The sequence below is a fragment of the Vipera berus genome (assembly GCF_964194415.1).
Source record: "Vipera berus genome assembly, chromosome: 4".
Taxonomy (NCBI): domain Eukaryota; kingdom Metazoa; phylum Chordata; class Lepidosauria; order Squamata; family Viperidae; genus Vipera; species Vipera berus.
The window spans coordinates 2,809,988-2,837,612 of NC_138206.1; the positions used below are offsets into that span (position 1 = coordinate 2,809,988).

At 46.0% G+C, this 27,625-nt stretch overlaps 2 protein-coding genes across 6 annotated transcripts; one reads left to right on the forward strand and one right to left on the reverse strand.

The window, feature by feature from the left end:
- Nucleotides 1–1,416: 1,416 nt before the first annotated feature.
- Nucleotides 1,417–22,899, reverse strand: PAAF1 (proteasomal ATPase associated factor 1). 3 transcript variants are annotated; one of them, XM_081327850.1, is made up of 12 exons: nucleotides 22,790–22,899; nucleotides 20,260–20,300; nucleotides 18,831–18,934; nucleotides 17,878–17,973; nucleotides 15,687–15,785; nucleotides 15,358–15,508; nucleotides 13,292–13,486; nucleotides 9,518–9,609; nucleotides 7,903–8,018; nucleotides 6,370–6,452; nucleotides 5,166–5,248; nucleotides 1,417–3,413 (listed from the first exon to the last, which is right to left on the reverse strand). In XM_081327850.1, the coding sequence occupies exons 1-12, from the start codon at nucleotides 22,840–22,842 to the stop codon at nucleotides 3,336–3,338; spliced, it is 1,191 nt and encodes a 396-aa protein (XP_081183976.1). In that variant the 5' UTR covers nucleotides 22,843–22,899; the 3' UTR covers nucleotides 1,417–3,335. The 3 variants fall into 3 exon arrangements, with proteins under 3 accessions (XP_081183976.1, XP_081183978.1, XP_081183977.1); XM_081327852.1 differs by lacking the exon at nucleotides 20,260–20,300 and having other exon boundaries at nucleotides 22,790–22,840; XM_081327851.1 differs by lacking the exons at nucleotides 1,417–3,413; nucleotides 5,166–5,248; nucleotides 6,370–6,452 and adding an exon at nucleotides 8,492–8,632 and having other exon boundaries at nucleotides 7,919–8,018.
- A 15-nt stretch (nucleotides 22,900–22,914) lies between these two features.
- On the forward strand, nucleotides 22,915–25,921 carry COA4 (cytochrome c oxidase assembly factor 4 homolog). 3 transcript variants are annotated; one of them, XM_081327905.1, is made up of 2 exons: nucleotides 22,915–23,100; nucleotides 25,367–25,921. In XM_081327905.1, the coding sequence occupies exon 2, from the start codon at nucleotides 25,377–25,379 to the stop codon at nucleotides 25,644–25,646; it is 270 nt and encodes an 89-aa protein (XP_081184031.1). In that variant the 5' UTR covers nucleotides 22,915–23,100; nucleotides 25,367–25,376; the 3' UTR covers nucleotides 25,647–25,921. The 3 variants fall into 3 exon arrangements, with proteins under 3 accessions (XP_081184031.1, XP_081184033.1, XP_081184032.1); XM_081327907.1 differs by having other exon boundaries at nucleotides 22,952–22,971; XM_081327906.1 differs by having other exon boundaries at nucleotides 22,970–23,064.
- The last annotated feature ends 1,704 nt before the right edge of the window (nucleotides 25,922–27,625 follow it).

A 27,625-nucleotide genomic window follows, 5' to 3' on the forward strand; every position in this document is an offset into this window, starting at 1 on the left:
AAAGGCCAACTTTGAAGACCCCTGCCCTATACTATTTCAGATAAGTGGTTGTCCAGTCTCTTCTTAAAAACCTCCAGTGTTGGAGCACCCGCAACTTCTGGAGACAAGTCGTGCCCACTAATTAAAACTTTTCTCACTGTGAAGGAAATTTCTCCGGTGTGCTAAACTCTTTCACAAGGTGCAGTTTGGTTCACAAGCCCCCTTAAAAAAAAACACCCACCTGTGACTTTGCACACAACGTGTGAAGCCTATCACAGATCCGGCAAGGAGGAGGAATGAAACACCCATCGCTCCTTCCGCCCGTGACTTGAAAACTCACCTATTTGAACAAGCCGGCCTGGTCTGATGGGTTTGAGGTATTTTAATTGTAATTTTAATTAACTTTTACTGTAATTGGGCTATTCTATTTAATTTTTATCTTAACTTTTGTATATTGTATTTTTATTGCATTTTATTGCCCTGTACACCGCCCTGAGTCCTTCGGGAGAAGGGTGGTATAGAAATTAAATTAATAATAATAATATTTTTCTGTCCCATTTTTTTCCCAGGGTGAGGGTGCTTAGTGCTGAAAACAACTGTAAAAAAATCAGTAAAGCTGCATGCACATTGTTCAGCTTCGGTGGAGTGAGGGGGGTGGCATGCAGTCTGGCCTGGTAATTGCAGCTTTTTTTGGGGGGGGTGTTTGTTGACTTTGAAATCAAGAAATGTCTGACCCTTTGCAAAACCTCTTTTTATGACCTCTTTAGACTCTTTACACGTGGCTGCAAAATGCTCTCTGTGTTTACCCTTCAGCCACTTTGCTCCTGCAGTGACTTAAAAGCCAAGGGGGTAATGGAGCTTTTGAGGAGGGGGGGCGGGAGGCTAAAGACAGACTAGGTCTGGGAAAACATAATTATGGGATGGTACTTTATCCACAATTCAGATATATCAGCAACTACAGACCGGAGGAGGGAGGAGGAGGGGGGGGGAAGTTTTTCCTGGAAAGCTTCCCATGTCTTTAACTGTTTATAGGCAGTCCTCAACTTACGACGACAAGGGAGCCCCAAATCTCTTGTTAAGCAAGACGTTGGTTAAGTGAATCGCTGCAGTTGATCTGCTAGTAGGCCGGTTGTTAAGTGAATTCGGCTTCCCCGTCGACTTTGCTTGTCAAAAGGCCGCAAAAAGGGGGACGCAGCCACGGTCATAACTCTGAACCAACTGCCAAGCCTTTGAATTCGGATCGCGTGAACGCGGGGAAGCTGCAGCGGTCATCGCTGTGCCAAACGGTCCTCAATCACTTTTCCCGGTGCATATTGTAACTTTGAACGGTCACGGTGGTGAGTCGAGGGCTGCCCGTACAGTCCTGGACATACATGCAATCATTCGTTTAGTGACCGAATTTACAACAGCAGTGAAAAGAAGGAACTTATGACATAATAATAATAATAATAAAATAATAATAATAATAATAATAATAATAATAATAATAATAATAATAACAACAACAACAACAATAATAACAACTACAGATCGCCATTTGGAACACAACACGCCAGATATCGCAGTCATAGAGAACCGAAGCGTACAGTTGATTGATATCGCTGCACCAGGAGATGCCAGAGTCGAAGAAATAGAACTGGGAAAAATTACAAAATACCGCAACCTGGCCATCGAAACTGCACGGTTATGGATGAAACGTGTAACAGTGACATCCATTGTCATCAGGGCTCTGGGATCGATGTCCAAAAACTTTGCAAAAGACATCAAGAAATTGCAGCTTCCTGCAATAACTCCAGCAATGCTGCAAAAAACTGCGCTACTCGGAACATCTTCCATTTTAAGGAGATACCTGGAAGATACCTAGGATGCTGGCAGCAGCCTGTGCCAACCATTACTGCCAGTCAATTTGAGTGTTCAGTTGACTGAGTTTCATGTTTTATGAATAAAAGTTATATAATAATAATAATAATAATAATAATATAATAATAATAAAGTTGGAAGGGACCTTGGAGGTCATCTAGTCCAACCCCCTGCTCAGGCAGGAAACCCTATACCATTTCGGACAAATGGCTGCCCAGTCTCTTCTTAAAAACCTCCAGTGTTAGAACATTCACCGCTTCTGGAGGCAGGTGGTTCCACTGGCTAATTGTCCTCACTGTCAGGAAATTTCTCCTTAGTTCCAGGTTGCTTCTCTCCTTGATGAGTTTCCATCTGTTGCTTCTTGTCCTGCCTTCAGGCGCTTTGGAGAACAGCTTGACTCCCTCTTCTTTGGGGCATCCCCTGAGATATTGGACAACTGCTATCATGTCCCCCCTTGTCCTTCTCTTCATTAAGCTAGACATCCCCAGTTCCAGCAACCGTTCCTGATTTAGCCTCCAGTCCCTTGATCATCTTTGTTGCTCTTCTCTGCACTCTTTCCAGAGTCTCAACATCTTTTTTACATTGTGGCGACCAAAACTGGATGCAGCATTCCGAGTGGGGTTTTACCAAGGCCTTATTCTGTATTCTGTTATTCTGTATTCTATTCTGTAAATCAAAAGCTTTCTCCGTCATTCTGCTTTCCAGGCCAAATTTGAGGGAGAGTGAGGGAACTTAAATGTATTTCAATCGAAAATAAAGCGCTGTACCTTTAAGAAGCCTCTGTTTGGGTTTCCATGAGTGGATTTTTATGATTTCTCAAGTTTTGCCAAGGGCCAGGGTCCTTGCCATCCAAAGGGGCAACCTAAAAGGAATTCCTGCCGTCACTTCCTTCACCCGGGCTTTAGAAGAATCCAAACAAAATCAAAATCAAAACCCAGAGTGATTTTTTTTCCAAATGCAAAGTGGTCTTTAATTAAACTCGAAACCTTCCTGGCTACTCAAAGCACATTTTTCAGACAGGTGTGTCTTGTCTCGGCAAGGAAGTCTCTGGTCAGCCCTGAGTTCAGGTGAGGTCTTCTTAAAGTCATATCTGTCAGGTCAGGGGGGGGAGGGCGGGTCTTCAAACTTGGCCCTTTTATGACTTGTGGACTTCAACTCCCAGAGTTCCCCAGCCAGGGATTCTGGGAACTGAAGTCCACAAGTCATAAAAGGGCCAAGTTGGAAGACCCCTGTATCAGCTCTATTCAAGCGACTGTATAAGCCAGTGTTTTTTTGAAGCTCGGCCCCCTTAAGACGGGGTGGACTTCAACTCCCAGAGTTCCCCAGCTAGACAATTCTGGGAGTTGAAGTCCACCCTTCTTAAAGGGGCCGAGCTTCAGAAACGCGAGTATAACAAGAAACCGGGCGCCCCGTGGGCACCTTTCCAAATGGGCGCTGAAAGGAATTGCGGAACTAAATCCAGGATTTGCAGTCCGTTGTTGAAATTTCCAGGCCGATCAGAGATCGGAAAGCTGGTATCTCCTCACTATCCCATCTCGGCAGCAAGTGTAGATTTCTTTTCCCCAGGTGGCTACCTAGAAAAAAACAAACAACCCAGAAAAAACATCTCAACTCTCATATGGTTCCTGCCCGTTTGAATTACAGATGTTCCTCGGCTTACGGCCACAATGAAGCCCAAAATTTCTGTGGCTAAATGAGACGTTTGTTAAGTGCGGTTTTTTTCCCTTTTCCTTTTTTTTAACAACAGAGTTGGAAGGGACCCTGGAGGACATCTAGTCCACCCCCCCTGCTCAAGCTGGAGAGCCTTACAGAATGACAGAGTTGGAAGGGATCCTGGAGGTCATCTAGTCCACCCCCCCTGCTCAAGCAGGAGAGCCTTACAGAATGACAGAGTTGGAAGGGACCCTGGAGGTCATCTAGTCCACCACCACCCCTGCTCAAGCTGGAGAGCCTTACAGAATGACAGTTGGAAGGGACCCTGGAGGTCATCTAGTCCACCCCCCCTGCTCAAGCTGGAGAGCCTTACAGAATGACAGAGTTGGAAGGGACCCTGGAGGTCATCTAGTCCACCACCACCCCTGCTCAAGCTGGAGAGCCTTACAGAATGACAGAGTTGGAAGGGACCCTGGAGGTCATCTAGTCCACCACCACCCCTGCTCAAGCTGGAGAGCCTTACAGAATGACAGTTGGAAGGGACCCTGGAGGTCATCTAGTCCACCCCCCCTGCTCAAGCAGGAGAGCCTTACAGAATGACAGAGTTGGAAGGGACCCTGGAGGTCATCTAGTCCACCCCCCTGCTCAAGCTGGAGAGCCTTACAGAATGACAGAGTTGGAAGGTACCCTGGAGGTCATATAGTCCAGCCCCCTGCTCAGGCAGGAAACCTTATACCATTCCGGACAAATGGCTGTCCGGTCTCTTCTTAAAAACTTCCAGTCTTGGAGCATTCGCAGCTTCTGGAGGCAGGTGGTTCCACTGGTTAATTGTTCTCACTGTCAGGAAGTTTCTCCTTAATTCCAGGTTGCTTCTCTCCTTCATCAGTTTCCATCCATTGCTTCTTGTCCCGCCTTCAGGGGCTTTGGAGAACAGCTTGATTGCCTCTTGTTTGGGGCAGCCCCTGAGATACTGGAAGACTGCTATCATGCCACCCCTCACCCTTCTCTTCATTAAACTAGACATACCCAATTCCAGCAACTGTTCCTTATATGTTTTAGCCTCCAGTCCCCCAATCATCTTTGTTGCTCTTCTCTGTACCCTTTCTAGAGTCTCGACGTCTTTTTTTACATCACGGTGACCAAAACTGGATGCAGTATTCCAGGTGTGGCCTTACCAAGGCATTGTAAAGTGGTATTAACACTTCACGTGATCTTGATTCTACCCCTCTGTTAATGCAGCCTAAGATTGCATTGGCCTTTTTTGACAGCTGCAGCACACGGCTGGCTCATATTGAAGTGATTGTCCACTAGGAGTCCGAGATCCCTCTCGCAATTGCTACTATTGAGCAAGGTTAAATTGCCATGCTGGCAGTTTGTGATAAATAAGTGGGTTTTGGGTTGCAGTTTGGGCACTTGGTCTCTAAAAGGTTCCCCATCGGTGGCCTATAGTACTGTACCTGTGCATTTGGTTTTTCTTGCCTAGATGTAAAACCTTACTTTTTTCACCGCTGAATTTCATTTTCATCGTCTTGCCAGGCAGAGAAATCTTGATTTTTTATCCCAATGCTTCCTTCCCTGTTTCGGGAAATAGGACCCTGATTCTGATTTTCCCCTTCCATACGTCCTTTCTTTGCTCAAGCGAGATTGTGCTGAATGTTGTGTTTTAAACATACCTTGTACACAGGATCACAGTCCGGTCCGGTCAGGTCAAGAACGTGATCGAGGTCTTGTTGCATAACGAAACAGGTTCCGTCACCTGCAAAGAGGGAAGCAATGAAGCTCTGCATTTAACCTTTATCATTGTACTTGTTTTTATACTTGTAATTGTTTGGCTGTTTGTTTTTGGCAAGCCCCCCCCCCGAGAATCGGCTGGATAGTGAGGTGGGTGGCATATATTTATTTATTTATTTATTTATTTGATTTGTATACCGCCCTTCTCCCTAAGGACTCAGGGCGGTGAACAGTGACATAAATAATAGAATGTACAAATACAGATATTGAAAACAAACCCTAATTTAGCCCAAATGTAGAAGAAAGAAAGAAAGAAAGAAAGAAAGAAAGAAAGAAAGAAAGAAAGAAAGAAAGAAAGAAAGAAAGAAAGAAAGAAAGAAAGAAAGAGAAAGAAAGAAAGAAAGAAAGAAAGAAAGAAAGAAGAAAGAGAAAGAAAGAAAGAAAGAAAGAAAGAAAGAAAGAAAGAGGAAGGAAGGAAGGAAGGAAGGAAGGAAGGAAGGAAGGAGAGAAATGAAAGAAAGAAAAAGAAAGGAGAAAGAAAAAAGAAAAGAGAGAAAAAGAAAAGAAAGAGAAAGAAAGAAAGAAGAAAAAGAAAAGAAAGAGAAAGAAAGAACCCTTATTCAAAAGACTTTAAGGCCGCTCATATAAACTTTGTTAAGTATCTTAACAATAAATTGACACAAAGAAGAGGCAGTCAAGCTATTCTCCAAAGCGCCCGAAGGCAGGACAAGAAGCAACGGATGGAAACTCGTCAAGGAGAGAAGCAACCTAGAATTAAAGGAGGAATTTCCTGACAGTGAAAACAATTAACCAGTGGAACAACCTGCCTCCAGAAGCTGTGAATGCTGCAATGTTGGAAGTTTTTAAGAAGACAGCCATTTGTCTGAAATAGTATAAGGTTTCCTGCCTGAGCAGGGGGTTGGACTAGATGACCTCCAAGGTCCCTTCCAACATTATTTATTATTATTATTATTATTATTATTATTATTATTATTATTATTATTGTTGTTGTTGTTGTTGTTGTTGTTGTTTGTTGTTATTGTTATTATTGTTATTGTTGTTATTATTATTATTATTATTATTATTTTGCCTTGAGCAGTCATTTGCATTTCCTGACTAAATAAATAAAAAAATGCATAAAATTACCTTGGCTGGCAATAAACCCATCTTTATAAGGCATCAGGGAGAGGACTGGGGCTCCGGATCGCTGGATCACTCGAACGGGAGCTCTGAAAATGGACAAGGAATCCCATATTTAAACATTCGACAGAGATTCTCAAGCATTCCTGGTCATGCAAATGAAGGGGAATAAAGTCCTCGCTTTAACAACAGTTCATTTAGTGACCGAAGTTAAAATGGCGCCAAAAAAAAAAATGACTCAGGACCATTTTTCGCACTTACAACCGCTGCAGCATCCCCGTTGTGACGGGATCAAAATTCGGACGTTTGGCAACTGACTCATACTTACGACGGTCGCAGTGTCCCAGGGGAGGTGTCACGTGATCCCCTTGGGCGACCTTCCGACAAGCAAAGTCAAGGGGGGAAAAGCCGGATTCACTTCAGAACCGTGTGACTCACTTAACAGCTGTAGCAAGGAAGGTCGTAAAGTAGGGCAAACTTCACTTCACAAATGTCTCGCTTAGCGATGTAAATTTGGGACTCAATTGTGGCAATACGTTGAGGACTAGCCGCCTATGGAAACATGGTTCACGGATAAAACCAATAGCCAAATGAAGCTTCGCAAGGGGAGGGGGGGACTTTTAAAAAGGACAGCCATTTGTCTGAAATGGTATAGGGTTTCCTGCCTGAGCAGGGGGTTGGGCTTGATGACCTCCAAGGCCCCTTCCAACATTATTGTTGTTGTTGTTGTTGTTAGCTGCGAAGTCATGTCTGACCCATCGCGACCCCATGGACAACGTTCCTCCAGGCCTTCCCGTCCTCTTACCATCTTCTGGAGTCCATTGAGGCTCACGCCTCCTGCTTCAGTGACTCCATCCAGCCACCTCATTCTCTGTCGTCCCTTTCTTCTCTTGCCCTCAACCTTTCCCAGCATTAGGCTCTTCTCCAGTGAGTCCTTCCTTCTCATTAGGTGGCCAAAGTATTTGAGTTTTAGCTTCAGGATCTGGCCTTCTAAAGAGCAGTCAGGGTGGATCTCCTCTAGGACTGACCGGTTTGATCGCCTTGCAGTCCAAGGGACTCGCAGGAGTCTTCTCCAGCACCAGAGTTCAAAGGCCTCCATTCTTTGGCGCTCAGCCTTTCTTATGGTCCAGCTTTCACTGCCATACATTGCAACTGGGAAGACCATAGCCTTGACTATACGCTATTATTATTATTATTATTATTATTATTATTATTATTATTATTATTATTATTATTATTATTATTATTATTATTATTATTATATATCATCATCTCTGAAATGTATTTATCAGTATTCAACTGGGGAGGGGTACAATTTATGTCTATGCTTGTTTTGGGGGCTTTTGCACATTTTTGTACAGTTTTGCTCTTGTGTTGCTTTTTGTATCTTTTTTCCTTTTTGGGGGAGTTTTGTGTATCTCAACGTTTCAAATAAAATAAAATAAAAATGGGGGGGGGGAAGAAAGGAAACAGTTGCCGGATTTTTCCCCCCACACACACACACCAGCCATTTCAAAGCAGCCGGGAATCTAAACTCACTTGGTGTTTCTCACATCCAGCTGGTATATGGTCCCATCCTGCGTCCCTCCCAGCAGATACGTGTTGGAGAGGAAGGTGCAACAGTTGAAAGCATCCGAACCGATAAAAAGAAAAATCTAAGGAAGAAATCAGAGGAAAAAAGTGGTCTGGAATCTCATCTTACCCCACCCCCTTCCGACACTGATGATGTTCCCTAGTTGGGTCATGAAACGTCTGCAAGGAAAACACCCAGCTCAGAGAGCACTAAAGACCTCATAGTCCTTCCTTCCTTCCTTCCTTCCTTCCTTCCTTCCTTCCTTCCTTCCTTCCTTCCTTCCTTCCTCCCTACCTCCCTCCCTCCCTCTTCCTCCTCCTCCTCCCCCTTCTAACACTGATGATGTTCCCTAGTTGGGTCATGAAACGTCTTCAAGAAAACAAGCCAGTTCAGAAAGCACCAAGGACCCCACAGTCCTTCCTTCCTTCCTTCCTTCCTTCCTTCCTTCCTTCCTTCCTTCCTTCCTTCCTTCCTTCCTTCCTTCCTCCCTCCCTCCCTCCCTCCCTCCCTCCCTCTTCCTCCTCCTCCTCCCCCTTCTAACACTGATGATGTTACCTAGTTGGGTCATGAAACGTCTGCAAGAAAAACACCCAGCTCAGAGAGCACCAAGGACCCCACAGTCCTCCTCTTCCTCCTCTCCGCAAACCCCACTCCTTTCTGGCACTGATGATGTTCCCTAGCTTGGTCAGGAAATGTCTGCAAGAAATTCACCCATGTGAGAGAGCACCAAGGACCCCAGCCTACTTCTTCTTCCTCCCCCTCCCCCTCCTCCTCCACAAACCCCACTTCCTTCTAGCACTGATGTTACCTAGCTGGGTCATGAAACGTCTGCAAGAAAAACACCCAGCTCAGAGAGCACCAAGGACCCCTCATTTTGACCCCCAGCTGCAAATATTCTCCTCTTAAAGTAGAGTTCTTCATGGAATGGAATGGAATGGAATGGAATGGAATGGAATAGAACAGAACAGAATATAGAATATAGAATATAGAATAGAATGTAAAAGAGAGTATAAAATGGAATGGAATGGAAGAGAAAATAGGATAGGATAGGATAGGATAGGATAGGATAGGATAGGATAGGATAGGATAGGATAGGATAGGATAGGATAGGATAGGATAGGATAGGATAGGATAGAACAGAAATACAGAATTGAATAATAATAGAATAATAATAGAATAGAATAGAATAGAATAGAATAGAATAGAATAGAATAGAATAGAATAGAATAGAATAGAAATATGGAATAGAATAGAATAGAATAGAATAGAATAGAATAGAATAGAATAGAATAGAATAGAACAGAATAGAATAGAATAGAATAGAATAGAATTAGAATAAAATGGAATGGAATGGAATAGACCAGACCAGAACAGAACAGAACAGAACAGATAAATCAAAAGTGAACTCAGCTCACCTCACAAAGGCTGCTACCTCCTAACCTGCCAGATCGTAGGCAAAACTCACCTGAGCGGCTGAGGAGCAAAATGGCCTTTCCTTTGAGATCATTTGCAATCCGGGGCTTCCAAGACGAAGGAAGAAAACAGAGCCACGCTTTATCCCAAGTGGGGGAGAAATCTTACCGGCTGCCTGCTTTGTAACCCCACGCCTTGCAATTTGTTGTCCTCCCGGGCCAACAGCAACAGCTTTCCTTCCGTGCCAACTTCGCGCTCACCTGGATTGGAAAGAGAGACGGTTTGGCCTAGGTAGGAGGTGCAGTTGCCTGGCTGCTAGCCTCGTTCGGGCCTTAATCCCTGTATCAGAGGTCTCCAAACCTGGCAACTTTAAGGCTGCTGGACTTCAACTCCCAGAATTCCTCACTCTGAATTGGATACACCGGGGGTGTGTGTGCTCCAAACCGGGCAAATTTAAAGCTGGTGAACTTCATCTCCCAGAATTCCCCAGCCAGCCAGCCAGCCAGCATCGTCTCGTGGTTAAGGCATCAGGTTAAAAGCCAGGCAAATGGGAGTTCTAGTTCTAGTTGAAGTCCGCAAGTCTTAAAAGTTATCCAGTCTAGTGGGTAAGTCTCCCTGGGGGGGCGGGGCGGCAGCGGGGGGGGGTGGTACCCAAAGGCAAACTTTGGACTGCGTGGACTTGGCTTAGGGGTCTTGGGGTTAATGTAGACCCAAGCCTTCTGGGTGCAGGAGTCCACGGCAAAGAAGACACTCGGTGTCTATGGAGATTCTCCACCATCCAGGTCACGATTGTCCCAAAGGTGGTTATTTTTTTTTCCGGGAAGCAACTAGAGTTCCTTGTTTTTCCTTGAAGACGTTTCGCTTCTCATCCACAAAGCTTCTTCAGTTCTTGATTTTCCAATTTTACATTTAAATGTCTGAAAAGCAACCTGGCGGCTGAGTTGGTCAATAATTCAATAACATACAATTATCTTTAGTACAGATCCTTGGTGGAGCAGTGGGCTAATGCCTCCTTAAGCATTAGCCCACTGCTTAACCAGCTGCCTGCAATTAGTGCAGGTTCGAGTCCCACCAGGCTCAAGGTTGACTCAGCTTTCCATCCTTCCGAGGTAGGTAAAATGAGGACCCAGATTGTTGGGGGCAATAAGCTGACTTTGTAATAATGCCGCTTGGCGGGGTCCAAAGCCCTAATAAGCAGGCATATACTGTTACCATTCTGTAACCCCTGAGGAAGTGGACAGGATTATGGGGAGGTTGAGCTCCACCACATGTTTATTGGACCCGTGCCCTTCTTGGCTGGTTTATGCAGCCCGGGAGAGGACACGAGGCTGGTTCCAGGCAGTTATATCGGCTTCCTTGAGTGAGGGTAATTTCCCCGCCGTCTTGAAGGAGGCGGTGGTGAGACCTCTCCTCAAGAAGCCTGCTCTGGACCCAGCTGTTTTGAACAACTTTCGTCCTGTCTCCAACCTTCGCTTTCTTGCGAAGGTTGTTGAGAGTGTGGTGGCGCATCAGCTTCCCCTGGTCCTGGATGAAGCGGATTATCTAGACCCGTTCCAATCGGGTTTCAGGCCCGGGTACAGCACGGAGACGGCATTGGTCGCTCTGGTGAATGATCTCTGGAGGGCTCGGGACAGAGGATATTCCTCTGTCCTTGTCCTATTAGACCTCTCGGCGGCTTTCGATACCATCGACCATGGTATCCTGCTGCGGCGTCTCAGGGGATTGGGAGTGGGAGGCACGGTCCTTCAGTGGTTCTCCTCCTATCTCCTGGGACGCTCGCAGTCGGTGTTGGCAGGAGGGCAGAGGTCGACCCCTAGGACTCTCGCTTGTGGAGTTCCTCAGGGGTCGGTCCTCTCGCCTCTCCTGTTCAACATCTACATGAAACCGCTGGGTGAGATCATTCATGGTTTTGGAGTTGGGTATCATCAATATGCCGATGATACCCAACTTTTCATTTTAACCCCAAACCACCCCAGTGATGCCCTCGATGTGATGTCCCGTTGCCTGGAGGCGGTTCGGGTCTGGATGGGGAGGAACAGACTTCAACTCAACCCTGACAAGACTGAGTGGCTGTACATTCCGGCATCCCGGGACATTCAAAATGTTCCATCGCTGTCTATGGGGGGTGAGCTCTTACCCCCCGTGGATAGGGCTCGCAACTTGGGAGTCCTCCTAGATTCACGGCTTACCTTGGAAGATCATATAGTGGCCGTGACTAGGGGGGCTTTCGCCCAGGTTCGCCTGGTGCGCCAGTTGCGGCCCTATCTGGACCGGGATGCCCTGTGTACGGTCACTCATGCGCTCGTGACCTCTCGTCTGGACTACTGCAATGCTCTTTACATGGGGCTTCCCTTGAAGACCACTCGGAGGCTCCAACTGGTACAGAATGCGGCCGTGAGAGTTGTCTTGGGAGTTTCCCGGTACTCCCATGTTACACCTTTGCTCCGCGAGCTGCATTGGCTACCAGTTGTCTTCCGGGTGAGGTTCAAGGTCCTGGTTATGATCTTTAAGTCCTTACATGGCATGGGTCCGGGGTACCTCGAGGACCACCTGCTGCCGGCGTCAACTCCCCTCCGCCCTGTGCGTGCCCACAGAGAGGGCCTCCTCAGGGTGCCTCCGGTCAGGGAATGTCGACTGGTGGCCCCCAGGGGGAGGGCCTTCTCGGAACCAACTGCCGGTTGAGCTCCGGATTTCTTTTTAATTTTTGTATTGTTATTTATATATGCCCTGTTAACCGCCCTGAGTCCTTCGGGAGAAGGGCGCTATACAAATTGAATAAATAATAATAATAATAATAATAATAATAATAATAATAATAATAATAATACATAGAATGAAGGCTATTGCTAAGCACATTGGTTTGTGCTTAAATTGTAAGCTGCCCTGAGTCTTTGGAGAAGGGCGGGATATAAATGGGATTAAAAAAAAAAGATCTCAGACTATTGCACTAAATGTTTCTTTCCTCTCTTTTCCCCTTAGTATGTACTGTCTCGTATTTAAATTAATACAATTCTTATTACACCAATTAAATAAAAAAATAACTTTCTTATATTTATGCAGTTTTAGTTTACATATATGTGTCTGTGTGTGTGTGTGTATTTATTTATATATATAAACTGTTTTAAATTTCAATCTTTTTAGACAATCAATGACCCTAGTGAATTTTTCCCGATTTTAATTTTCCATTAATATTTAAAATTAACGTTTAATATTTAACATTTCCAAATTTAAAATGACCCCCCCAATTCCCTTTATCACAATTCATCACAAGATCTAATGTTCAGGATACACGTCTTATCTATCTGAGTTCTCACCATCTACATCAACAAATTAATAATACAATTCTTCAGCTCTGACTGGATGGTCAAGGGTGGAAGGATTTATATTCCTTGCAGACAGCTGGTCATTTGCATTCTTTCAGAGAGTCGTAGAGGCCACTTGGAGGTTTATCTCTGTCCTCGGGGTCACCTGAATGGTGCAAATGGGTGTGCTGAACACAGTTCCAAGGAGGCTCCACACCCATTTGGACCACTCAGGTGACCCCGAGGACAGAGATAAACCTCCAGGTGGCCTCAACGACCCTCTAAAATGATGCAAATGACCAGTTTTTCTGCAAGGGGTATAAATCCTTCCATTTCCCACCATCCAGTCCGAGCTGAAGAAACTTCTTGGATGAGAAGGGAAACGCCTTCAAAGAAAAACAATGAAGTCCAGTGGCCTCATTGAAAAGCACCCTTGGGAAGAGGCACGGAACCAATCCAGCATGCTCAGGGACTACAGTTTCCATCCACCCCTGCTTCACCAGGCACCACGCTAGAAGCCAGCCAACTGGGCGTTCCCAAAACAAGGTGCGGGTTTTTGGCACGACTCAAAGAGACACAAAGAGCTTCGCCCTGCTTTTAGAAGTAAAAAAACGCAACTCATTGCAATAGGATCACTTACTGGGAAGTTCTTCAGGGGATCCCAAGTTTAACGAATTGTCTGTTGCATCCAGAGCAATCCCATTGATCGGAGAGCCGCAGTCGGCGACAACGCCCAGGCAGGTCAATCGGCCGCAATCCCAAAGGCGCGCTGTGCCGTCCCTTGAGCTGGAGACCACATTCCTGCCCTTCTCCACAATGGCTGTGTCCAGGATTCCTCCCGGATCATAAAAGAGAAATATTTAGCTACTGGCTCGGCCACCTCCGTTGCCAGACCGTTCACACCTAACTGCTCGCTAGGTGCCGGGGCTCAGCTCTGCTTTCGGACAGCTCGTCAAAATAATAATAGTAATAATAACAATAATAATAATGGCATAGGGGGCTGGATTAGAAGACCTCTAAGGCAGGCCTTTTCAACCTCTTCACCCATTGTACCACTTTTAGGATACGGCAACACCCGAGTACCACCAGTCGCCTAGCATGGTGTCAAAAATTCTAGTAAAAAGGTAGAATTACTGATTACAGAAGAATGGACTGTAAAGTTTTTAATTTCGAGGATATGGTAAAGATCTTAGTGCACCTGAAAGACTATTTGTAACAGAGAGATACCACGGAGCAAATATGGGACTAAAAAGTATTATTTTGCATTCGAATAATTACTGATATGATATATATATGTTTGGAGTTTATCTATATGAGTTAAAGTGCGATAGTTTAAATAGTTTAGGATTGTTTGCATAAGTTAGATTATGATTGTTTGTATTTTTATACCCTGTACTCAGCTCTGGGAAGTCGGGAGGGGGGGGAAAGGGAGGGAGGGGTTGGGGAGGGTTGGGGAGTGGGAAGAGGGTGGGAGGGGAGGGGGTTGGGAGGGGTTTTGTTTTGCTAAAGATAAAATGTATTGTAAAACTTTTCAATAAAAAAAAATTTGATGACCCCCCCCCAAAAAAGGAAAAAGGTGATGAAATGCAGGTAGTCCTCGACTTACAACAGTTCGCTTAGTGACTGTTCGAAGTTACAATGGCCCTGAAAAAAGTGACACCCCCACCCAAGCCACAGCCGAGCAAGACACCTGCCTGCCCGCCCGGCAGCGGTCTTCCTCCTGTCTGAGGTTTTCATTGTTGTAAGCATTTCTGTTGAGGATTGGCAGGATTGGGGGGGTGTTTGGTTTTTATTCCCCCCCCCCAGTCTGCTGGGTGGTTGCAGCAGGTTTTGGTCCCTTCACATGACCCTGGGACACTCTGACCGTCATAAATATGAATGAGTTGCCAAGCATCTGAATGTAAATCACAAGACCCTGGAGATGATGCAACATTCCAGCTGATCGGCGCTTCTTCTGGGCTCAGAAGCGCCAGGATTAGTGCCGAGCTCCGGCTGGAGCCTGGCGCTGATCCTGGCGCTTCCGCTGAGCCCCGACAGCCCTGCAGCTCCAGCCGTCTCTCGCTCGGGCTTGTGCGGTGCAGCCCCCAGTTCAGCTCATTCCCCTCCCCCGCTGCCACTTTTCTAGGATGGTCGCGTACCACCTGCCAGGTGTCAAGGTACCACAGGTGGTACCCGTACCACTGGTTGAAAAGCCCTGATCTAAGGTCCCTTCCAACTGTGTTATTCTTATTAATGAAAAGAAGGACCAGGGATGACACGATAGCAGCCGTCCAGTATTTGAGGGGCTGCCCCAAAGAAGAGGGAGTCAAGCTCTTCTCCAAAGCCCCTGAAGGCAGGACAAGAAGCAATGGATGGAAACTAGTCAAGGAGAGAAGCAACCTGGAATTAAGGAGGAATTTCCTGACAATGAGAACAATTAACCCGTGGAACTGCTTGCCACCAGAAGTTGTGGGTGCTCCATCACTGGAGGTTTTTAAGACAGCCATTTATCTGAAATGGTCTAGGCTCTCCTGCTTAAGCTGGGGGGGGGGTTCGACTAGAAGACCTCTAAGGTCCCTTTCAATTCTGATGATGTTCTATGTTCTGTCTGCTACACGCCCAACCGATTGACCCAGTTGAGATGCAGTTCCACAAACCTCAGCCAGATATGCAGCCGGCTTCATTCAACGCAACGCTGGGCTGACTCCAACGCTCGCTTCTCTGTACCTGCTTTGTGTCCTTGAAAGGTTGCGACGCAGCTGCCGCTTTCTGCAGACCAGATCTTCAGCCTGGCGTCCATCCCTCCGCTTAGCACCACGATGCCCGACGGGAAAAAACGGCAGCAATTCACATCGTATACGTGACCTTCCAAATTCCTCTGAAAAGACAGGGAATTGAGCCCACGGTCGCAACGGGAAGGCATCCTTGCTAACTGGGACCGGAAGCTTTTGTTGCTAAGCAAGGCAAGGTTGTTAAACGACTCACGCCACGTAGGCTGGCTGGGGAATTCTGGAGAGTTGAAGTCCACCCCTCTGAGGTTGAGAAACAAGACTTACTCTAATTTCCCCGTTAGCGGCTTGCCAAATTTTCATCGTGCCGTCCGCGCTGGTGGATACTCCGAGCCCACCTCCGCTCGAAATGTCAAGACAGGTGATCTAAAGTTAAAGAGAGAACAAGAGAGGTGAGAAATAGTTTAATGAAGAGAAGGGCAAGGGGGGACATTATAGCAGCATTTCAGTATCTCAGGGGTTGCCACAAAGAAGAGTTGGGGGTCCACCTCTTCTCCAAAGCGCCTGAAGGCAGGAGAAGAAGCAACGGATAGAAACTCATCAAGGAGAGAAGCAACCTGGAACTAAGGAGAAACTTCCTGACAGTTAGAACAATAAACCAGTGGAACAACCTGCCTCCAGAAGTTGTGAATGCTCCAACACCGGAGGTTTTTAAGAAGAGACTGGGCAGCCATTTGTCTGGAATGGTACAGGGTTTCCTGCCTGAGCAGGGGGTTGGACTAGATGACCTCCAAGGTCCCTTCCAACTCTGTTATTTTATTCTATTCTATTCTATTCTATTCCATTCCATTCCATTCCATTCCATTCTAATTCTATTCCATTCTATTCTAATTCTATTCTATTCTATTCTATTCTATTCTATTCTATTCTATTCTATTCTATTCTATTTATTCTATTCTATTGCATTCCATTCCATTTTATTCTGTATTTCTCTTCTCTTCTCCTCTCCTCTCCTCTCTCCTCTCCTATCACTGGAGATTTTGAAGAAGAAATTGGTTATCTCAAATGGTATAGGGCAGGGGTAGGTAACCTTGGCTTTTATGACTCGTGGACTTCAGCTTCCAGAATCCCTGAGCCGGCATGGAATTCTGGGAGTTGAAGTCCACGAGTCATAAAAGAGCCAAGGTTGCCTACCCCTGGTATAGGGCCTCCTTCACGGGCAAGGGGCTAGACTAGAAGACATCCAAGGTCCCTTCCAATTTTGATATTCTGTTCATTTATTTTAATCTTAGAGGGAGAGTGGAAAGTGTCTCCTCAGTCTTGGGAAAACAGGAAGCGTGAGAAAGTGATCCAGAACAGTCCTACCTCAACCTCACGGTCCTTAGAAGGAACCCATGAAGGCATGGGGGATGCTTTCAAGATTATAATAATAATAATAATAATGTTGGAAGGGACCTTGGAGGTCATCTAGTCCAACCCCCTGCTAAGGCAGGAAACCCTATACCATTTCAGGCAAATGGCTGGCCAGTCTCTTTTTAAAAACTTCCAGTGTTGGAGCATTCACCGCTTCTGGAGGCGGGTTGTTCCACTGGTTAATTGTTCTCACTGTCAGGAAGTTTCTCCTTAGTTCTAGGATGCTTCTCTCCTTGACTAGTTTCCATCCGTTGCGTCTTGTCCTGCTTTCAGGTGCTTTGGAGAATGGCTTGACTCCCTCTTCTTTGGGGCAGCCCCTGAGATATTGGAACACTGCTATCGGGTGCCTCCGATCAAGGAATGTCGATTGGTGGCCCCCAGGGGGAGGGCGTTCTCTGTGGGCGCGCCAGACCTTTGGAACCGCTTGCCGGTTGAGCTCCGAACAGCCCCCGACCTTCGCTCCTTTCGGCGTGATCTCAAAACCTTTCTTTTTGAACAAGCTGGCCTGGTCTGATGGGTTGGGGCTGGGTTTTATAATCGGTTTTAATTTTTAATATGTATTAATTTATTACGGGCATTGTAGTTTAATTACTTTTTAATTTTTGTATCCTGGTTTTTATTATGTATTGCCCTGTTCACCGCCCTGAGTCCTTCGGGAGAAGGGCGGTATACAAATTAAATTATTAAATTAAATTAAATTAAATTAATCCTGTCCCCCCTCGTCCTTCTCTTCATTAAACTACACATCCCCAATTCCAGCAACCGTTCCCTATATGTTTTAGCCTCCAGTCCCCCGATCATCTTTGTTGCTCTTCTCTGTACCCTTTCTAGAGTCTCGACATTCAGCTAAGCTAACTTCTGCTGCTGGAAGTTCAGGTCGTCCTTGACATACGACCGTAATGAAGCCTGCCCATTCCGGCCCTGTGTCACGACGTTTGGGAAACAGGTCAGCCATGTGACCGCAGAGGTCATTAAGCCAACGTCGCGGTAATAAAACCAGCCATGGATTTGGTAAAAACCATAAGGTCTTTTGTTTTTTGTTTTTTATCCTGCCTTTAACTTCCTTTAATAGCCTTTCGAAACCAGGCGGTAAAAGAATACGTACACTTTTCTGATGGATCCTGCAGAAGGCAGTATAGGCTGCCAGAAATTTGCTAGAGGTTTTTTTGTTTTCCCGCGAGCAGGAGACGAGCAGACTTTTCTGAAGCGGGTAGAAAAAGGAAAATAGGGTACAAAAATTAAGATTGGCCAGAAGCAGATCGTCTCGACGTTCAATCGTTCATTCTTTCACTCATCACAAAATGTTAAAAAAAAATTGAGAGGTCAAGCCGAGCTTTCAGTCAGCAGGCACGCAACGGTTTCATCCCCCCAAAAAAGGCAAGAGGGTGTCATGCTTAATTTATTATTTATTTAATCCCTGCCTTTATCGTTTTTATAAGTAACTCGAGGTAATGAACATACCTCATGCGCCTCCCTCCCATTTTTCCCCACAACAACCCTGCGAGGTGGGTTGGGCCGAGAGAAAGTGATTGGTCGTGTCTGATTGGTCATGCCTTAAGGTGGGACTAGAACTCACCGTCTCCTGGTGGTTGGCCCAATGTCACCCAGCTGGCTTTCATATCCAAAGCAGAACTAGAACTCACCTTCTCCTGGGTTCTAACCTGGCGCTTTAACCACTAGATCCAACTTGACCTCCTCTCCCATTGCTTATATTATTTTATCTCAGGTTCTCTCAACAGGTCTCAGAACACACGGTGGATTTTTAGCATAGTATAATAATAGGTGTCCCTCCAGTGTGTCTCACATACAAGTTGTACCTGCATAGCCAACCTGCTTTACCTTCCCACTTAGCCAAGGCGACTTTAAACTGTCTGAACTTCAGCTCCCAGAATGAGAGTTGAAGTCCAGGTAGTTTAAAGTCATCAAGGTTGAAAACTACAGGGCTATGCATCAAATGACATGATCTCTGGTTCACAAATGTGCCTGCCTTTCCACGGAACGTGATTTTTTTTGGGGGGGGGGGGGAGAAAGCCACCAGGCTCCGATTTTAGACAATACCTTAGTTACTACACTGACTTCAAATCCTTCAGTGGCTACAATTTCAGGAATCCCATCTGGGCTCAAACCGTGGCAGGTCAGAGTTCCATATAAAGTTGGTTTCCCTAAAGGAGAAGAACAAGTGGTATTGTCTGGAATAGAATAGAATAGAATAGAATAGAATAGAATAGAATAGAATAGAATAGAATAGAATAGAATAGAATAGAATAGAATAGAATAGAATTAGGAAAGAATAGAATAGAATAGAATAGAATAGAATAGAATAGAATAGAATAGAATAGAATAGAATAGAATAGAATAGAATAGAATAGAATAGAATAGAATAGAATAGAAGAATAGACAGAACTGAACAGAACAGAATAGAATAGAATTAGGAATGAATAGAATAGAATAGAATAGAATAGAATAGAATAGAATAGAATAGAATAGAATAGCATAGCATAGCATAGCATAGCATAGAATAGAATAGAATAGAATAGAATAGAATAGAATAGAATAGAATAGAATAGAATAGAAAGAACTGAACAGAACAGAATAGAATAGAATTAGGAATGAATAGAATAGAATAGAATAGAATAGAATAGAATAGAATAGAATAGAATAGAATAGAATAGAATAGAATAGAATAGAATAGCATAGCATAGCATAGCATAGCATAGAATAGAATAGAATAGAATAGAATAGCATAGCATAGCATAGAATAGCATAGAATAGAATAGAATAGAATAGAATAGAATAGAATAGAATAGAATAGAAATAGGAATAAATGGAATGGAATGGAATAGAATAGAATAGAATAGAAGAATAGAATAGAATAGAATAGAATAGAATAGAATAGAATAGAATAGAATAGAATAGAATAGAATAGAATAGAATATAGATGCAGAATCACTTATAGAATCAAATAATGGAATGGAATAGAATAGAATGGTGGGGAATGGAAGGATTTATACTCCTTGCCAACAGCTGGTCATTTGCCTTCTTTTCGAAAGTCATTGAGACCACCTGGAGGCTTGTCTGTGTCCTCGGGGTCACCTGATGGAGCACATGAGTGTGGAGCCTTCTTGGAACTGCTTTCAGCACACCCATTTGCACCCCTCAGGTGACCCTGAGGACCCAGGTAAATCTCCAGGTGGCCTCAACGACCCTCCAAAAGAAGGCAGATGACCAGCTGTCTGCAAGGAGTCTAAATCCTTCCATTCTCCACCCTCCAATCAGAGCTGGGATGAGAAGTGAAACATCTTCCAAGAAAAAACAAGAAAGTCCAGTTGCCTCCTGGAAAAAAATAAAAAAATAAAACGCCTTTGGGTGACCCATGAGCTGGAATGACAGAGAAGCTCCACAGACATTTAGGATGGAGGAAAAGAAAGAACCGCCTTGACAGAATTGTTCAACAACAGCAGGAGAGGCAGGTTTTTTCCTCTCTCACCTGGAGTCCGGCAGCTCAGCCAAACTTCCTCCTCATTTCTCCTAGAAAAATTTTTGGGGTGCGGGGAGAGAAAAAGGGAAATAATCCATTAGCCCAGAATCACGAGATCGTGAGATGAGAGATATACACGTTTCATAAACAAAAGCAATAATTCAAAGGATTTTGTTGTTTGCATCCAGACGGCCAAGGGCTTTCGGGCTTGTAAAGTAAATGGGGTTTTGCTGCGGTCTTTCTCAAACTTGGCAACTCGAAGATGGGTGGGCTGCAAGTCCCAGAATTCCCCAGCCAGGAGAATGCTAGACAGCCCTGCTGAATGGCAGCAAGTGGTTTTCTAACTTAGAAAAGCTGAATAGGGTCAAAAGTGGATTATAGCAACAGCGGAATAGACCATACTAGACTAGAAATACAGAATAGAATAGAATAGAATAGAATAGAATAGAATAGAATAGAATAGAATAGAATAGAATAGAATAGAATAGAATAGAATAGAATAGAATAGAATTTAGAATTGAAGGAATAGAATAGAATAGAATAGAATAGAATAGAATAGAATAGAATAGAATAGAATAGAATAGAATAGAATAGAATAGAATAGAATAGAATAGAATAGAATAGAATAGAATAGAATAGAATAGAATAGAAATACAGAATAGAATAGAGTAGAAAGAATAGAATAGAATAGAATAGACTCAATTTTGAAGACCATATAGGAGCCGTGACCAGGGGGGCTTTTGCCCAGATTCGTCTGGTGCGCCAGTTGCGACCCTATCTGGACCGAGATGCCCTACGCACAGTTACTCATGCGCTCGTGACCTCCCGTTTGGACTACTGCAACGCTCTCTACATGGGGCTGCCCTTGAGGACCACTCGGAGGCTTCAACTGGTGCAGAATGCGGCCGCGCGAGTTGTGATGGGGGTCTCCCGATACTCCCATGTAACACCTCTACTCCGCGAGCTGCATTGGCTTCCGGTTGCCCTCCGGGTGAAATTCAAGGTGCTGGTGATGACCTATAAAGCCCTACATGGCTTGGGTCCGGGGTATCTGAGGGAACACCTGCTGCCGGCATCAAGTTCCCTTCGTCCAGTGCGCTCCCACAGGGAGGGTCTTCTCAGAGTCCCACCAGTAAGAGATTGCCGGCGGGTAACACCCAGGGGAAGGGCCTTCTCAGTGGGGGCGCCCGCCCTTTGGAACCAGCTCCCAGTGGAGCTGAGGACTGCCCCCGACCTCCGTTCATTCCGCCGGGGCCTGAAGACCTGGCTCTTCGAGCTCTCTGGCCCAGGCTGAGGATTAATTTATTTTAATTGGGGTTTTATTTGTACAGGGATAAATTTAATCTTTTTTAAACTTGGTTTTTAACTTTTGTATTTTTGGTTTTTAATTACCCTGTAAACCGCCCTGAGTCCTCCGGGAAAGGGCGGTATATAAATGTAATAAATGTAATAAAAATAAATAATAGAATAGAATAGAATAGAATAGAATAGAATAGAATAGAATAGAATAGAATAGAATAGAATAGAATAGAATAGAATAGAATAGAATAGAATACAGTAGGAGTAGGAGTAGGAGTAGGAGTAGGAATGGACTTAGCATAGCATAGCCTGGGTGAGGAATTCTGGGAGTTGAAGTCCACAAGTCATCAAAGGGCCGAGTTTGAAGACCCCTGCTTGTGGACTTCAACTCCCAGAATTCCTCACCCAGGCACACCGCCTGAGGATTTCTGGGAATTGAAGTCCACAAGTCATCAAAGGGCCAAGTTTGAAGACCCCTGGGCTAAATTTAGGAAGTAGAAGAAAAAACAACCCCACACTCTTAGTTGTTAATGACACGAGTTGGAATCTGACAGATTGGAGGGGAGGGGAGGCAAGCAAGAAAGGGCAAAAAGCTACTCCTGGTGGTGACATTTCCATGCGGAATTCAAGCCGCCTCAGAGTCTAGTTTGAAAAAACTGGGTAATACATACATACATATTTTTTTATTTACCGGTCCCATTTCTAAACCACCCGTCTCCCTCAGAGAGGAATATTGTTAACATTACTAACGATTAGGATTGTTGAACTGGACCTCATTGACTCCTGGTGCTTCCCGAAACCTTAGCAACTTTAGGGGACATATTTTTGGGGGGTGGGGGGCTGAGGAAGAATCCGTTGCCTAGCAACAGGGATCCCCTTTGGATCCCCTTCCAGAAGATTCCTAGTGGATCCCAAAAGGCTACCAATCAACGGGCAGAGGAGTAGAAGGGGGGAGCCCCACAGGTGAAGCAGGGGTGGTATAGTCCCTGAGCACGCTGGATGGGCAACAATGTCTTCTCTGCCTTGGACTCCCGCACCCAGAAGGCTGGGTCTATATTGACACACACAAGACAAGCCCACCGGCTCCAAGTTTGCCTTTGGCAGCTTTCCCCGCCCCCCACAGCGGACTCTGCCCTGATTTTTCCTTCAGGGATCTCCGGGTGGTCTCCCTTCCCCGCCAGGCACGCCAGCGAGGCCGAGGGGCGTGGCCGGCGTCGCGGTGGGCGTGGCTTCCCCCCACCTCAAAACCTGGTCCCAGTCGCTCTGGATCCGCAGCACCGGCGCCTGCGCCATCTTCGCAGCGGCCTCGGCCCCGCCCCGGAAGCCGCCGCCTAAGGACCGCCCCCCCGGAAGGCCCGGGCGCCGCCCACCACGGAAGCCGCTGGGCGGAGACGGAGGCGGCGGTTGGAGGCGCTCGCGGAGGTGGGCGGGGCTACGGGGGTGTTGAGGGCGGCGGGAAACGAGCCGGCGTGGCCTACCTGGCACGGCTGGTGGTGGTCGCTCCTATCCTGCGAGGTAGGCTTCCTTCTCGACGTTTTCTTTGCCGAAGAGGTAAAAATAAAGTAGTTTGGGGATCTAAGGCAGAAACGGGCAACTCGGGCCCCCTTTGGGACCGGTGGACTTCAACTCCCAGCATTCCTTGCTTCCTCCATTGACTTTGCTTGTCGGAAGCCATGTCGGCTGAGGGATTCTGGGAGTTTATTTATTTTATTTATTGATGGGATTTATATCCCGCCCTATCTCCCGAAGGACTCAGGGCGGCTAACAACAAAACATATAATAAGTACAGAAATCAAGATAAAAATGAAATTGAGAACATCAGTGCAATAAAATAAAATTAAAGGTAAAAGGTAAAGGTAAAGGTTCCCCCGCACATGCGTGCTAGTCGTTTCCGACTCTAGGGGCCGGTGCTCATCTCCGTTTCAAAGCCGAAGAGCCAGCGCTTGTCCGAGGACGTCTCCGTGGTCATGTGGCCGGCATGACTAGACGCCAAAGGCGCACGGAGCGCTGTTACCTTCCCACCGGAGTGGTCCCTATTTTTCTACTTGCCTTTTTACGTGCTTTCGAACTGCTAGGTTGGCAGAAGCTGGGACGAGTAACAGGCGCTCACTCTGCTACGCGGCACTCGGGATTCGACCCGCCAAACTGCCGACCTTCTGATCGACAAGCTCAGTGTCCCAACCCACTGAGCCACCGCGTCCCTTAAAATAAAATTAGAGAATTTAAAAAATGAATTAAAAATACTAAATATAAATTAATTAAAATGCCTGTCAGTCCAGGTCAGCCTGGTGGAACAGGTGTGTTTTGAGGCCGCGGCGAAAGGATTGGAGGTTTTGGGCCATCCGAAGCTCAGGGGGGAGCTGGTTCCATAGGACTGGCGCTCCCACAGAGAAGGCTCTTCCCCTGGGGGTTGCCAGCCGACATTGCCTGGCTGACGGTACCCTGAGGAGGCCTTCTCTGTGTGAGCGAACTGGGCGATGGGAATTTGTTCCCGGCAGCAGATGGTCCTGCAAGTATCCCGGACCTAAGCCATGTAGGGCTTTAAAGGTAAGTACCAGCACCTTAAATCTCACCCGGAGGGCAACCGGTAGCCAATGCAGCTCACGCAGGATGGGTGTAATGTGGGAGTATCGGGGTGCTCCCATCACAACCCGTGCAGCTGCATTCTGCACCAGCTGAAGCCTCCGGGTGGTCTTCAAGGGCAGCCCCATGTAGAGAGCGTTACAGTAGTCAATACGGGAGGTAACGAGTGCGTGGGTGACTGTACGTAGGGCATCTCGGTCCAGAAAGGGGCGCAATTGGTATATTAGGCGAATCTGGGCAAATGCCCCCCTAGCCACGACTCCAATATGATCTTCAAAGCTGAGTCGTGAATCTAGGAGGACGCCCAGATTGCGTGCTCTATCAACGGGAGGTAACATCTCTCCTCCTATAGTCAGAGATGGAGCCTCTTGGACTAAACGAGATGACGGTATGTAGAGCCACTCAGTCTTGGCCGGGTTGAGTCGAAGCCTGTTTTCTCCCATCCAAATCTGTACCGCTTCCAGACAACGGGACATCATATCGAGGGCATCACTGGGTTGGTTCGGGGTGGAGATGAATAGCTGTAGTTGTAGTACACACATCGCCAAGGGGGGCATAGATGCTGGCTCAGGGATTCTGGGAGTTGTTGTGCACAGCTGATAAAGGGACCATGGTTGCTGGCTCAGGAATTCTGGGGGTTGTAGTCCACAGGTCGCAATGGGGCCATAGCTCAGGAATTCTGGGAGTCGCAGGCCACAGCTGATAAAGGGGCCATAGTTGCTGGCTCAGGAATTCTGGTCCTTGTAGTCCACAGCTGTTAAAGGGGCCATAGTTGCTGGCTCAGGAATTCTGGGCCTTGTAGTCCACAGCTGTTAAAGGGTTCATAGTTGCTGGTTCGGGAATTCTGGGAGTTGTAGTCCACAGGTCGCAATGGGGCCATAGCTCAGGAATTCTGGGAGTCGCAGTCCACAGCCGATAAAGGGACCATAGTTGCTGGCTCAGGAATTCTGGGAGTTGAAGTCCTCAGCTGGTAAAGGGTTGTAAGCCGAGGACTGCCTGTATAAGTCTAAGTACTATTGCTATTCTCTTTCTAGTGCCGTTGTAACTTTGAACGGTCACTGGATGAACGAGGACTTCCTGTAATTGAATTAAAAGTTAACTTTAAAAAGTGGAAGAACGGCTGGGTCAGGGGGTTATAACCTCGCTTGGCTTGAGTAGCTTCACCCTCGTGTAGCTACAACAAGGATTTTTTTTTTAAAGCAATGGGTGGTGGTGGGTGGTCTCCTTTCCCCAGATCTGCCGGGATGTCCGGCCACAGCTGGAGCCAGAAGACGAAAGCAAGGAAGGAGGAGGAAGAGGAGGAGGAGGAAGAGGCAGACCCTTTGGACCAGATGATCCAGCGCACCGGTTGCGCCGCTTTCCACTACTCCGTGATGGAGTGCATGGCGGAACACCAGGACTGGCGCAAGTGCCAGGAGCCAGTGCAGCGTTTCCGGACCTGCATGGCGGAACATCAGAAGCAGCGGGCGGAAGAGTTGAGGAAGAGGCAGGAGTTGCACCAGGCCGCCAGCTGACCGAAGGGAAGTCCTGCTAGACTCCCAAGGCTGCAGAACCACCCGGGCCCGGCAGGGCTGGCGCTGGACGAAGCCGTCGCGGATTTGGAAATTTGGAAAGAGCTCTTTTTTTTCTTTTTTCTTTTTCAATGTTTTATTGATTTTCTAGTTTTACATTGAAGTATTTAAAAAGCAACGTGGCGGCTGAGTTAATCGATAATTCAATGACCTACAAGTATCTTTCATACAAGTCTCAAACTACTACATTAAATATTTCCTCTCTTTTCCCCTTACTATTTACTGTCTCCTGTTACAATTCTTATTATATCAATTAAATAAAAATGTCATTCTTACATTTATCAATAATTATTAGCTTATACCAGGGGTAGGCAACCTTGGCTCTTTTATGATTTGCGGACTTCAACTCCCAGAATTCCTGAGCCAGCCATGCTGAGGGGAAAGGGAGAGGTTTCCAAGCTGAACCATGCTGGTTCAGGAATTCTGGGAGTTGAAGTCCGCAAGTCATGAAGGGGCCATATTTTTCCCCATGCTGCCTCAGGAATTCTGGGAGTTGAAGTCCACGAGTCATAAAGGGGCCATAGTTCTCCCATGCTAGCTCAGGAATTCTGGGAGTTGGAGGTCTACGAGTCATGAAGGGGCCATAGTTCCCTCATGCTGGCTCAGGAATTCTGGGAGTTGAAGTCCACAAGTCATGAAGGGCCCATAATTACCCCATGCTGGCTCAGGAATTCTGGGATTTGAAGTCCGTGAGTCATGAAGGGGCCAAAGTTTCCCCCATGCTGGCTCAGGAATTCTGGGAGTTGAAATCCACGAGTCATAAAAGAGCCAAGGTTGCCTACCCCTGGCTTTTACATATCCTGATTATTTTAATATTCAGTCTTTATAGACAATCAATGTCCTAATTAGTTTTCCCCAATTTTTAGTTTCCTGTTAATATTTAAAGAGCTCATATTTTTTTTGTAGGCATAGTTGTCTAAGCTGCCAGACCTGTTAATACAAAAACGGCACGGAATTCTTTTATTTATTTATTTATTTTTGCTTTCAATAGGAAAAATGTGAAGTTTCCTGCCAGAATAAATGGAGTACTCTTTCTCCTCCCCCCCCCCTCACTTCATCATTTATCATTTGAGGTATTGGCAGTGGTTTACCAATCTGGGCAGTTCCTAGGATTTCATCGCTGAGAATTTTGGGAGTTGATCTAGAAATTGCCCAGTAAAGGAGAATATTTATAGCTCAGGGTTGAAATGAGGTGGTCTTGGTTGCTCTCGGATGGCTGTTTTCTTGCAGACATTGCATTACCAGAACTAGGTGACTGATGGCGTTACCTACTTGGGTAGTGTAACGTGTGCAAGGAAACAACCCAGCTCAGAGGGCACCAAGGATCTCTCAGAAATTGTCCAGATTGAGAAAAACCAGCAACAAGGGAATGTTTTTTCCAGTCTGTTATCCTCCAGAAGATTACGATTTAACACAGTAGTAAACCAACAATAGCAGTATCAGAGTAACTAACAGTGAAAAACAGTGAGAGCAGAGAGAGAGAAGCTACATTCCTAGCTCCCTCTTGTGGCCATCCAAAAACTTACACACCCATTGGCCAATTAGCACCTTAAAGTTACAACATCATGATTTATATATTTCCAACCCAACTAGATAGGCTATCACCATATGCCTAACAGGAAGGAGAATGGGAGGAAGGGAAGTGAGAATGGGAGGGAGGGAAGGAAGGAGAATGAGACGAAGGAACGGAGGAAAAATGGATGGAAGGAAGGGGAAAAAAAGTAGGGAGGAGGAAGGAAGGTGGCTTAGGCTAGTTGAGAGTTCATTTAACACAGTATGTTAAGCCAAATAGTCATTGCTTGGTTTGGTTTCTGGTGTTCTATTTATTCCTGGCTACAGTATGGTTGAGCAGAATGTGTGCACTCCATGTGCGGCTGGATTCACACAACGTGCTATGTCCCAAATCAAACCAACCATAGTTA